The 14,426-nt window shown below is 36.3% G+C and overlaps 1 protein-coding gene across 1 annotated transcript; it reads left to right on the forward strand.

Annotated features, from left to right (window-relative positions):
• Positions 1-1,563: 1,563 nt before the first annotated feature.
• Positions 1,564-11,285, forward strand: LOC136823368 (uncharacterized). The gene is made up of 10 exons (XM_067079540.1): positions 1,564-1,677; positions 1,993-3,471; positions 3,886-4,886; positions 5,938-6,652; positions 7,174-7,302; positions 7,586-7,725; positions 8,265-8,427; positions 9,090-9,239; positions 9,837-9,959; positions 10,748-11,285. The coding sequence occupies exons 1-10, from the start codon at positions 1,605-1,607 to the stop codon at positions 10,927-10,929; spliced, it is 4,155 nt and encodes a 1,384-aa protein (XP_066935641.1). The 5' UTR covers positions 1,564-1,604; the 3' UTR covers positions 10,930-11,285.
• The last annotated feature ends 3,141 nt before the right edge of the window (positions 11,286-14,426 follow it).

Here is a 14,426-nt window from a genome sequence, read left to right on the forward strand (position 1 = left end):
CTACTAAAAAGTCGTATTTCATCGGGCGAGCCTAGAATTTCTTTTGATTTATTACATAAAAGAAATCAGAAGACTTTAACGACCAATTACCGAAAAATTCATCTCCTGTCTTTCTTTATACCTCTATGGATTAAGCCAGCTCTGATGTAAAAATACCTCTAAAAATTTTCCCCAAAATTCTTCAAATCAGAATCCTCTAAAAACATCGAGTGTTCTATCTTTTAAGTGGATTAATTTTGGTGGGATTAATCCCCGCTAAATTTAACAAAAAGAATATTTGGTTTTTCCAGAAAATGTCCATACATGGGGGGGGGATATAGTGTCCGGGGGTAGTGAAAAATCTACAAAATTATCCTTGCGCGGGGGGGGATAAATATGCTCTGTTTGGGGGTAATTTCGCCCTGTTTGAGGGTAATTTGGAATGTTCAGGGGGTCGATGCTTGTCCGGGGTTCAAAAGTCACAATATCCGGGGCGAGGGTAAATTTCCAAGAAATCTTATATCCTCCACCCCCTTTATATTATTCAATTCTTTTTTGAAAAAGCCCATTATGTGAATAATCAAAAACCTTTTTAATATATTTTAAAGTACATATAACTTTCATCTATTTCATTGTCTCCAAATTCCCAATACACTATTCTCGAGATGCATAAATTTATTGTTGTCCTCGTTTTCAAACAGATCTCATTGCTATGAAATTATACATTTAAAGGAATTTAAATCCCCAAAAGGCAAACATTAACTCTAAAACAAAAGTACTTGAAATTCAAAATGTCTCATGAGGTGTAAACAACACAATTATCACTGTGAATATGTAATTTTATAGCAATGAAATCTATTTGAAAACGAGGACAACAATAAATTTATGCATCTCGAGAAGGATGTATTCACTAAATTAAATCCCCGCCAAAATTTGTCCACTTAAGGTATGTTAAAGATCACTAGATAGATAGAAGGCAGTCTGCAAGATTAGGATGTGATTAGCTATGATGGAAAGTTTTTCTACCTTTTAGGGGACCTTTTGATTCGAATTTTTGTTTATCCTATCGAAACCTCTTTTTTACAATCATACAATAGCAAGAGGAACAACTTAACGACCTCAGCATGTAATTAGATGAGATAAGCTGAAATAAGACTTTCGAATTATAATTAAAACAGCTATTCAGTTAATTAAAAAACCCTCTTTAATGGTATGCTGTGAATGACGCATCCTTGCTTGTAGCGCCTATATTTTAGACAGATTTTGTTTATTGGGAGCCACAGGAGAGAGATTGAAGTATTTAGAGTGGCGGAGTACCGTAATTCGAAAACTCAAAAACGCGACCAGTCGTATGTATGGATATTTCAATTCATTTAAATTGGTTTGTATGGGTTTGTTAACAGAGAGGTTCAGACAATCTGTTTGAGTTGGGTTGTGAAATATATGAGGCTTCGAGTTAGTAACTCTTGCACTGTACCACTAACCTTAACTCTTCTCCCTTTTGGTTGAGCTGAATCATTGCAAGGTCTGTAAATTGCAAAGTTAGCTTTATTTTAAATGTATCTATTATCTTCTTCCAGATCTAGATAATCAATATAAATTTTGGATGCAAAGGATTCATTGACATGGATTTCCAGTTCAAAGCGATATCGCTGATTATATTATCTCTGTTCTTGCTTCAAGTGGAGACTCATGGGCGTAAGTTGACTTCTTCCTTTGTTTATTTTAAACATTTTCTCCTGCTGCTGGACAAGATGCTTGAAGTTGAAGATTTTACTTCTATTTCCATCTTCAAAACCATGATGATTGATAGGGAAAAACACAAAACTACCCTTGTACGATGCTTTTTTTGGTAAAATAGTGAGATATTGTAGATTTCACCACTAAGTGTTTTGAGTCACATTCAGATCTACTTCTTTCGCAAACTATGATAAAAAATGTGTTCAATTTTTTTTCGAAACTTATCGGGCCATCGCTTTCGAACGATAATAAAATACATTCTTCTTCCTTTAGATGAGAATCACGATGTTGATGATGATAACGATGACGACATGATGAAAGCCAAGGTGGATAAGCCGTTGAATGAGCTGGTCCCTGTGGATGAACAAGATCATCTTATGGACAAAACAATCATTCAAATCATCACCGAGTATGTCAATGATACCACTTTCCAAACCCTCAAGTCAAACATGAGTCTATCCATGGATCTTGTGGATGCGTTGAATAAAACATCTTTTAAGACGGTAAAATCTTGTCTGAATAGCTCTGGTATTGATGTTAAGGATAGTCTGAAAGAAATCTTGGAAACTGTCGGCGAGAAATTTCAACTAACTGAAGATTTCAAAAATATGAAAACGATGAAACTAAAAGCAGCCGGGCTTGGTGACTTAGTTGCTGGCATCTCTGCTAACAATTCTCTTGAGTTTTGTTCCAAGTTCTCAATGGCACTTAAAATGAATTATTCCAAACTTTTGGCACACGAAGCATCTTTGCATACAAATTTGAACGCTACTGAATTTGAAAGTGCATATCAACATTTGAATGTCTCGTCTGTAATGTTGATGAAATTCATCCTTGCTCGATTCAACTCTGACGTCAAAGATATTGCAATGCTCCGAGAAATGATCAAGAATCAGGTTATGACCACCTTCGATGAAAAACATAATCTAACAAAAGCCGAAAAACTTTTTCCTCTGATCGAAAAAGAATACAATTTGGCATCTGACTTTGTTACAAAAGAGTTAGCAGATTTAATTGGTCTCAAAACGTTCATTATTGAGGCTTATAAGGCAATAATAATCGAGAAAGCCCCTGGGTATTTCAACGACACAACATCTATCAAAGATCTGATTCTTGCAGCCTTACCTATTGATGGCATCATTGCAAACATTGTCGATCAGCCAATAGGAGTGGTCAGACCTGGAAAGTCTCTTTCAGATTATGAAGGTTTGAGTATGAAAGATATAACTTCATTACATATAGGAGACGATCCAACTCATATTTCCAGTGGTCATCTACTCATTCAGTGGCTTTACGAGCATCGTAAATTTGGACTACACGGAACAACCTTTTCTTTGAGAACAAAATTTGGTGTAGTTAGTGGCTTCAAAGAAATTCCCTTCGTTGATTTCATATCCATCAAAGTAGCAGATTTCGTAAAACTTTTCCAACCTTTTCCAAAGAGTCCCACAAATAAAGAATTCTTAGCTTTGGGTAAAAAGTCGTTCGCAGCAAATGGACCTCTAATATTCCCTGTCATCCCAATTAATATGATTAAAGAAACTACCTTGGCTGAGGATTTCAACGTCCAGCACTTTGCTACCACATTACAAACATTCTTTCAAAATAAAGATCTCCTTGATGAAGTTCGTATGAATCAAGTCATCAAGTTTTTCCTGAAGAGATACACTGGCAAATATCTTGAATCTCAATTTGGTCACGTGACTCTTGGAGAATTAGTTAGCAAGATTGCAACCACTCATGGACCTTCGTGTAAGTGTACAACTTCCTTATTTTTTTGGAGATGGAATTTGAAATCTTTTATTTCATTTAATGAATTTTTATTGCAATCTACGAAAAAAGGTCCTGATTGAAAAAAAAACTACATTGTACTTCTAAAGTCTGATTAGCAAAAGTTTGTCTCATTAATTCCATCCTTATTTCACTTGCCTATTAGGTTAAACTTTTAAATATAGAATTGAGTAATTATTTGGGAAGGCTCTCAAGACATACAAACTGTAGATGCAGGTCACTTTTTCAGGTTTTTAGGCCCGTTTGGAGAAAATATTTAAGGGTGTATAAAGGTATTTGTTCTCCAATCGAATAACTTAAAACAAGTTTTTTTGCGGGAACTGTGAGCCATTTTGTTCTAGATTTTAGCTTTTTGGTAACTCCTTTGTATTTCAGTTCCAGCACTGGTCATTACTGGCAATATCCAGCAGGCTGTGCAACTTTGTGCTGGAAGTGGCGCGAATTTCACTACGGACAGCATTTTGGAAATCGCTCAAAAATGCATTGGGGTTGATTTCAATCGTCTCGCAATCATTGGTCAAGTTTCAAATCGAAATTTCTCGAAACTTGATTTTGATGGGGCAGAAAAACAACCTTTGGGTCACCTATTAGCTAAACTGAAAATGCAGGGGACAAATTTCCAAGAATCTGGAGGCAGTATTCGGGAGTTGCTGGTCATGTCTTCAGCGCCAAGTGGATTCCTACTTTCAACACCGATCAAAGATCTTGTCAACATCTCCGATCCACATATTGCCAATGTGACCATCATTGATATCTTTGGTGAGGGTAGATCGAAATTCGGCATGAACGAAACTTCAGATATCCAGCTATTGTTTGCATGGATGAATTATCCTGATTTACCGCACCAAAACACTTTACAAGATCTAGCGGCACGTCTTGAGCAAAACGTGGAATCGATCGGGAAATTCTCATTGGGTGAGATTCTAAACATGATCAAAGCAATGGCCCATAAACCATTCGGTGTGAAGCTTCCAATCTCCCAATTACTTGCTGTTTGTAATCTAACAAGTAACATGACACTCGAACTCAAAACAATTTCTGAAAAATGCATTCAAGACGATTCGATGTTAAACATCCTAGGATACCCGAAAATCAAATCATTCAATGTGTTGGAAATCTACAAACTATCTGGAGGAAAAATCAATCTGATAAAAATGCCAAATCTTCTCGGTATTGTGGACATAAGTAACTATGGCTTTGACCAAATCATCAAACTGACGGCTGAGCCTTTAGTTCTTCTGGCACGTGGCAAAAATATTTCACTATCACAATTGAAAAATCAAACAATGGAGACGACCCTTATTCAAATTTTTGACGCTGACAAACAAATAATCCGGAAAGTATTCTCTGATATCAGTGAAGAAATTTATAAATTGGTAAGTTTTTGCTCCCCTTCATTTCGCTGTTTTCCCTAGACTGGAGTCGTTTATAATGCGTGTAATACAGTAGTATAGACGTTATATGATAATACGATTATTGTTACGGGATTTAGTTTGTATCGACTAAAATTGTTCCCTTCATTACTGTTTGAATTAGTCGTCTAGCTTGCTAGACTATGTTTTTCCTTGCTTTCACGTTTTCACTAAACATAACAGATGCAGTAAACACCCCCTCCCCTTCGATGTTGATATTGAATATTATTAAACTCATTCTTGGTCTTGATTATACAGTAAAACCTCTAATTAACGGGCACTCTAAAAGGCGGACACCTCTGATTAGCGGACAATTTCATTTTCCCCGGCCGTTTCCTAGTCAAATCCTCATAAAAAAGTTTCTAAAAGGCGGACACTCAATTAGCGGACCCTCTGATTAGCGGACAAATCTTTTCGCACGGAATGGCCAGAACCCCTTTTTTAGCTCTCCAATTAGCGGACATTGAATATCAAACGGGTCAGAGACGTCCAAAATCGAAAAAAAAATTTTTAGATATTTTTATTTCGAGCACTTATTAGTCTTATTATTCAAATTATTTCTACAATTTTCCAGTTTTCCCTTGACCCATTCAACGAATTTAGGTGGGCCAAGGAAATCATAAATCACTGGTACTTCAAGTCCGTACCCACCACCTCAATTTAACCTCTTGCCAGTCACTCGAGCTCTTCTATGGCCTAGTGTCTGCAGATAAGTACTTTAGACCCCAATTTTGTATTTTCGACAACGTGGGATGGCCTAATTTCAAAATTGGAGCTCCGAGATCAAAAGTTTCTAAAAGGCGGACACTTCTAATTAGCGGACACTAACCCCTTTCCCCAATGGTGTCCGCTAATTAGAGGTTCCACTGTATTCCATTCTGTTTGACTGTTTTTCCGGGGGTCGTTAGGTTTGACAAACCCATGGAGAAATTAGGGCTCAACCTGTTTACGGACCTATTCGAATTGCATGGTATCCCTATACGTATGTCTATATGTATTTCATTCACTTATTCAGGTTTCTGAGACTCCATTAAAAGATCTTGTTGATGAAGATTCTGGACTAAAGAGTGTTCAAGAGCTCTACACTGGTTCCGTTCAAACGATGGCAGCCACCGTTTTGGCCAATGAGACGTCGACAGGTGCAATTGAAAAACATCTACCACGCTACGTTCTCTTGATCAGCAAGATGAAATTTCCACAATTGTTTCATGTTTACGAAACAAACACCGAGATGCTTCAAGATCACTCATTGGTTGATATTGTTCATCATTTGTTTGGAGACTTCAGTGCAGCTACATTCAAAAAAATCTTTGAAGTAGATGGTCAACAGTTTGGAAGATTACAAAAAGTCACTTTCAAATTAGCTATGTCGACACATGAACACTTACAGAAGCCTCAGTCACACGATGTCTCAACTTTATACAGTTTACTTAAGTTTGCTGTTACAGTCGAACCAAGTCATTTTGACTTCCTCACAAAACCAATTTCAGAACTCTTCAAATCTGGAATGAGTAGAAATTCAACCGTTGAAGATCTTTTGGGATACAATACAAGTTACTCCAAACACATTCAAGGATACATACCACAGTCTTTCAAAAGCTCTGCAAAAAGTGACATTCTGAAATATTTGCTTGAAACTGAAATCATTACCCTGGCTGAAAGCTTTGGTTACAATTTGACACAAGTTGAAAAAGTGAACGTTGTTAAGTTGGTCCAACAATCGCTTAAAGGTAACATTCGTTCATTTTTTTTTGTGAATTTTCCCTTTCTTAGAATTTTCTTCTCGCCTGACTACTTTTGGGAAAGAAACTTACGTTAACGTGCAAATTCGCGAGATTTCACATTTCGCGAGTATTAACTTTCGCTCATTCAGCTTTTCAAAATATTTTGCGAGATAAATCTTTCGCGATTAATTAATTTTTCATTGTTTTTATCTTAGTTTCATTAATTGTTGTGAAACAGAGGACTGAAACCTGATTTTCTTTTCTTTCGTCAATCTAAAATATGTTTCAAAATTACTGTTTAAATTGCTTTAAAGAAAATTTCATGACAAAAGGCACATCTTTGGGAAAAGTATTTTTTTCGCGGGATTAATCGTTCCAATAATTGCCCGAAATTCGCAAAAATCGCGAAAGTTTCTTCACCTAAACAAGTACATGTCAGCTTTAAACTTTATGGCTAAGAGTTTATATTCTCACTGATCCTAAAACACAACACACTTACTTAAAAAACTTGAAACTTTTTTTTCTAGCAATGAACGAGTGTGCCATTATCACCCAGGTTTGCCCACAGAACGGTTTCTGTATGAAGAAAGAGATGATGAAACCGTTCCAATGTCAATGCAATGATGGCTTCTCTGGTAATGGTACCAAATGTGAAGGTATGATTTTTATGGTATTAGATACTCCCTCTCATAGATACACTAAAAAAAATAATTTTCATGGCATTACATAAACCCACAGACCTGGCGGGTGGGGGGGGGGTGTTTGGTGATGCCCTCAAAACTGGCCAAAATATGGTCCTCAATGAAAAAGATCCTACCGGATCTGTGGAAAGAGGGTGTATAAACTGATTGAGATATGAATGTAAGAGGGTGATAACGCCGCAAAAGTGCTTCACAGGTTATTAATGGAGGATATATGTATCCTGTTTTATCTTTCCAGACGCTTGCAAGTCAAACACGTGTGGCGGAGACAATGGTGTTTGTATCAATGACGTCAACGGACCAGTTTGTAGATGCTCCAGCAGATACGTTTTTGACAAAAGTAAAGGGAAATGCAAATCTGCTAAACGCGTGATTAAGGTGACACATTATTTCCACAACTGAAAGTTCTTGACTCGATTGAAATAATTTTCACATGTATACAAGAATTTAATGTATACTTTTGGTTCTTTTTTAACCCCAGCATTGCTACTTTCTCTGGGATAAATTTGACTAGAATGATTTTGATTCTGTGACCACAGAGGGATCTTCTTTCATGACGACACCCCTGTGTCACAGACCCACTTGTACCCCAGCCCCACTGGAAAATCTGGCAAAAATTTCGTCCCCAGTAGGAAATTACCCTGGAATCTTAGCCTTATCTTTGACTTATATTTCATCCCTACTCGAAATTAAGTATTTAAAAATTGCACTCCAAAACCATCCCCACTGGATTTTTTAACCTTTGAACAATAGAATTTCTATTCCCATTGGAATTTTAATAGGAACTTTTGTCTCCACTGAGAAAAAAAGTTCCACCGAGGGTGTGAGACAGGGATGTATAATGAGTCAAGAATAAATAACACTATGGTGTCTTTACAAGCTTCACATATGAAATGAATTCTCAATTCCTTTTTCAGATCAAAGGACTGAAATTCCGTGAGAATTACGACCCTGATTACGCAAACACAAAATCCAAGAAGTTTTTGAAACTCATTGAAAAACTAGAACCCATTCTTCTCAAAGTTTTACAAAAGAAAAATCCAAATATCACAAATTTCATCATTGTCTCTGTAACCAAAGGTAAGTTACGTCATCCAAGTCTTTCCCAGGTCTTTGTGTCTCTCTATGTCACTTCGCCGAAGAACACTGAGGAATATTTTCATACTTAAGATCCCTTTTTGAAGTAATGCTAAGACAACTCAGTTCTAACAGATTTTTTAGCTGGAATAGACATTTACATAAATTACGTCACGAACATCACTTGCCTTGTATTCAGACGATTTCCATAGTGATTATGTCCCTTGAGACATTAAATGATCTTTTTTTAAATAGAAAATAGTTTTAATAAAATCCACTGGATGTTAATCACCATGGCAATAGTTTCAAAACGAGGCAAGTGATGTTCGTAACGTAATTTATGAAAAGGTCTATTGATAACCTTCATAATTGTTTCAAGGCAAGGAGTTGTGCGTTATGTTATTTATGAAAAGGCCTTTATTTTGACTGTCAGGGGAGGGGGGTCGGTCCCTAGTTCCCTCTCATGCTAGATCAGAGCACTCGATCAAAGAAATGGAAGCATAGCCTAAGCTGGCAGGTAATTCTTGATATTCATGACGTAATCTTTGATACGTAAACGTCCGAAAACACCAACATAAAGAATATAATCCATAGCATCAAGGTTCTAACAAGATATCATCACCACTACTCTGAAATGTTCAAAAACAGTTTCTCTTTTTTGAAAGGTTCCATCGTTGTCGATGGAGAAGCATTCACAGATGACGAAAAAGTCACACCAAGTTCAATTCAACAAACTTTTGTTGACGCTGCACAAAATAATGATACAGATCTCAACCAATTAAACCCAGCAACAAACTTCACCGCACTTGTAGATGGTATGGAGAAAATATTTTATTTACGAGAAATTCATAACTATATACCTAAAGGGTTAAAAATCTATTCAATAAGACAAGCCGACAGAGTGTTATTAATTGGACTTTAAATATAACGCAGGGGTCTATCTTAAACAGGTTAATGTAATCTTAGCCCGGGGGTCCACGTAAGGTATTTTGATAGTCTAGACGATGTGATTAATTTAGTTCACTCAAAATACTCAAAGGTTCAGCAATGAGAAGACAATAGTCTAATGTATTTGTTGACAAACGTTTTAAGACATCCCCACGTTACATATGAGGGGTCTATGTAACAATTCCTGCATTACTAAAAAGAGACAAAAAGAACGACAAATTTCGCTGTCCACAACCCGACCCCTACGGATTCATTCCTCTTTGTTTATCATGGGAATTAACTACATGTGGTTTAAAAGAACGACAAATTACGCATGCGTGTTACAATGGCAGGATTTGCAAGACAAACCCACTGCTATTTCTCACATTTTCTCTTAAATGGCTAAAATTTTATGCATGCCCACACACTGAAAGTTGAGATTTTTTTCACCCATGATCACCATTTCTCTTGTTTCGTTATTTCAGAGGAAAACCCTTGCAAACCAAATCCATGTGGCGAACACGCGACGTGCAGTGCAGATGATGCAGCCACGCATTCTTGTAAATGTGACAAAGGTTACGAAAGAGATGATAATGGAAAATGCAAAGGTGAATAATCATTTTTTCGTGCACCAGCATTGAGTTTGTTTTGCATGTACCAATGAACCATAAGGCCAAATCTAGTGAAAGATCTTTGAATTCATTGCTCTTACCCTTGTATTCATCACCTATTGACCTACAACATTAATGATTCTTTAGTTCCCGCACTATTGAAACACCCCCTTCTCACAGAACCGATAGGAATTTTGCAGTCAGTGGGGGTAAAAATAAAGGACCAAAACTCGATGGATCGATATTCCCATGTTATTCTATGGTTGGGGATTTGAATTTCGTTGTTTTTGAGCCAGAAAATTCAGTGGGAACGGAAAAATTGCAGAATATTTTCCAGTGAGATTAAGCTTATCTGATATTTTCAGCGGGGACAAAAGTTAGAGTATGTGTTTGATCAAAAGGCATTGGACTTTGGATTTATATCTGTAGAAAAAGAAAATAACCAAGTTTTCCATAAACTTTCCCGTGTCTAATAAACAAAGGAGGGTGTTTAGAAAGGCGAGGGGAGGGGGTGGTCTAGAAAAAAATTCAATTTGAATGAATGGGGGATTTATAGCTAGGGGTTGGAAATTATACCTCTAAATACCCCCAAAACAAGGTAATTATAGACTAAAAACCTGCTATTCTGAGCAACACAAGGGATTCTGCTTTTGACAGCTAAAAATATTTTCAAAAATCCTTAAACGGGTGGGGGGGGGGGTTAAATATAAAAGGCGGGGAGAGGCGTTTGCTAGACATGTGAGATTAAAAAGACAACAACAAAATCTTACACTTTGCATTTTCAGATGAGGATGATGATGATGATGATAACCTTGCATTAAAAGTGGCGTTACCAGTATGTTTGATCCTTGCTTTGCTTCTCATCATTGTTATCATTTGTTGCTGCTGCAAGAAGAAAGAAAAACAACAATACAAATCTCCCGGAACCGAGATGTCCGGAGCTGCAAATGCCGGCTACGATAATTGAAAATGATACTTAACTTTCACCAATTTACGGACATAGCTCACTGCGCTAACGTTGTTAAGGGCAGATAAGAAAGTTTTGTATAATCATGACCCTACAAAAATGACCCTCATAAACGCCCTGGTATTAAATAACACCGGGAAAACCTAGCTTTGCACTACACTAAAGGGTTTTCAAATCCGAAAAGAGCTATCCAAGAAAATAATTTTCGTGGTTCAAGATTATCAAATCTGATAAATGAAATTTTCAATATTTAATACACATTTACATAAATTCTTCATTATTATTTTTTTTTGAATTTTGTATATACATAACATCTTCTATTCATTTTCTATAATAATAATTTCCAAAAATTTCAATACTGCATTTTTAATATTTTGTTCTGTGAAGCCAGTCAAAAACTTATTTGGGGCTTATTTGTTATGCTTTAAACAAAAATTATTTAATAACATTAATATGAGCTACAGTGTGCCCCGAAAAAAAACGAAACAGATTTCATATAAGTAAAAACCCATAAAATCATGTTACCGAGTTTTTAATAATTATCATAAAGTGGAATAAATAGTCAATTCTTGATGCAGCATACCCGGAAAAAAAATAAAATCTTTCCGTTTTTTCTCTGTCACACTGTATATATTTCTTTTCGAATTAAAAGATATTTTACAAAAATCATTCAATCGATTCCCGTGATAGCAGAACAACCAACGTTTCCACTTTTCTTTTTTTCCTATTGTTATTTACAAAAATCGATCAATTCCATGTCCGTACAATGCTGTTCAATTTCAAGTTCGTGTGAAGTTGGTTACTTCTTATAAAAATCGTGACAAGGTTGACACGTGCACCCCATGGGGACTGGAACCATCATTTGTGATCGCGGATGTGCACACACGTGAATCGATAAATGAATAAAAGCAGTCGCTTTACAACATTTGCATCGATTATCGATACCTTCGATATCACCCATACTGGGCGTATATTGGGCGGTACTTTTGGAATGACAATATCCTTCACACCCATACCATGTTAATACATTTGGTTTACTACAAAGAGAATGTGTCAAGTTCAATGTGATTTTTTTCATTCGACATCCAGTATGGTGGTAAAACCCTCTGTATGATCTCCGAACCGGATAGCCGGAATATGGACTCGATTGATATCGATTCGTTTCACTCATCATGAGCATTATCGATAAAAACACGAATAAAGTCGACCAAGACGAAGCCATCATTATTTTCTAAAGTGATTTTTTTAAAGTCAATTCGTTTCTGTCAATACTTTTTACATCATGTGAGGTTGCTTGTTGAGAAATATTTGATAACTATGAATTTTAAGATTTGATCAAAAAATACTGTATTTGATTGAAAAATTTCAATGTCTTTATTTCAAAAATAGGTCGACATATTGTGGTTTGTAGATAAGATCAATCACTGAAGAGTGATAAAGGAGAAAGTTATTCTCTATAGAGGATACAAAGTAAAACTCAAAATAAATGCTGACGAAGGGGTATTTTATGTGGCATTCTTTCCCTTTGTATTACTTTAACATCCCTGTCTAAGTGACCCGGTAAGAATTTTAAATTCAAGTGGGGTAAAAAGAGATAAATTTCAATAGGGGCTGAAAATCACCTGTTTCTAATTAAGAGGTGGAAACTCCATGTTTAAAGCTTTCAATTTCGCATTCGATTGTTCGAGTAGAGAGAAATTGTCTGAGTTACGAAGTGTATTGCCAATATCTCTGACTTTGGCTTACTCGGTCACGTTGTCCGTGTAATGCAGCCTGGTAAGGCGGTTTCTACAGTTCAACAATTTGTGGATATCGAGATTCTGTACTCTATGTTTACAATTCTGGCGGTGAAGGCACATCATTGATTTCAATATGCTAACGTTTGTAGCCAACGTTGTCTTGATGAAAATAAATTCTCTGTTAGAAAGATATCAATAATTTCAACGTAGCTGTTAATTGGGCAGATGCGAGGATATTATTAAGACCAACTTCGTTAGTTGGTTTCAATGATGCCAAAACCATCGATTCGATATCACTATTGCAGCAACATTTCAGAAACACATTCAGTAGAGTCTTTTCGAGATAAGGTTGGTATTGATCTCCTAAAATACAAAAGGAACACAAAATATAGATAGAAACATCACATTTTCCCAAAAAAGATGACTCCTCCCCATTGGGAAATGGGTCCTACACCTTACACCTTACAAAGTCGCAATTCCTCATTTACAAGTAGAAATGCACAGGCGATGTGTAAACCCCTGGTCCTGTGCACGCGAGCGTAGAATGGGATGAATTTCAACTCACACCCACACTCTTTTATCAGGGTAGAGCGTGGTACCCAATTCCCCTCACATGGTATGGGTTAACCCGGGCTTCATTTGCCAAGTGAACTGTATGACGATGAAAATGGTCAAACGAAGAAGGAAATCCGAAGAAAAGTTGTTTTACGCTGGATTGAATATGTTTTAGAGGTGAGAAGCTTCACATACGAAAAATCATTTTTCGAGAATCAGACTATGCTAAGTTTTGAGCATAAACATAAACAATCCGGCCATTCCTGTAAAAATAGCTCAACAAAATCTAATAAAGCAATAATTTGGCCAAAATTTACCCAAAACATTTGCTTGAAAATAATTGGTAGACACATTTTGAGGATTACCATTTCACATCATTCAGATAAAAAATCAGGAAAAGATAAAGAAACGAATATGAACAAAACCTTAAAAAAATCCTATTTTTAGACAGTATCAGCCCAAATTTGCCCAAAAAAGTGCAGAAAATCAGAAAAAATACCCATCCATCGGCGAGAAATGCTCATTTTTCCTAAAACTGATAAGAAAATTCCCCCAAATACAAAATCCGATTTTTAAGGCCAGAAAAAACTTCAAAAAAATCCCATTTTTAGGCGGTTGTTGGCTCAAATTTGCACACAGAATTCTTTGTCAAAAATCGGATTCCGTCACATTTTGGGTATCGCCATTTTCATCATTGTTCAAAAAATTAGAAAAACAAACTAATGAGCCGATACCGATGAAAGCTCGTAACAGACGGACGGAAGAACGAACGAAAAATATGTAGGATCTCCACAGTAGGTCCAAAAAAGTTGATCACTGTTTGACTTTAAAGAACCTCAAAACAAGTAAAAGCAGCCTTTAAGGTCAACCAGCAAAAAAATCTAAAGCCAAATCTTCGGATTTTACTAATTTCTGGTGATAAATTTTGATACACGATGACGATGACGATGACAGTCTGTCGTCACAAGTTTAAGTACAGGGAAAGCCGAGCTTTCATGTGTGATACTAACGGCAAGAAACAGGCCAGAAGTCAGATCCTTTGGCTCATCTGAAACCTTATGAAGAAAATTTTCGAGCCGAGATGGAGATTGTAAAGGTCATTGAAAATCATTCCAAAATGTTAAATAGCCATAACTTTCATTAAAGTGCCACCGTTGCAAAACAAACACATATAGTTGAATTTGCTTTCAAAAGGAATGGTAT

Source organism: Clytia hemisphaerica, unplaced genomic scaffold (genome assembly GCF_902728285.1).
Source record: "Clytia hemisphaerica strain Z4C2 unplaced genomic scaffold, Clytia hemisphaerica genome assembly, whole genome shotgun sequence".
In the NCBI taxonomy this organism is placed as follows: Eukaryota; Metazoa; Cnidaria; class Hydrozoa; order Leptothecata; family Clytiidae; genus Clytia; species Clytia hemisphaerica.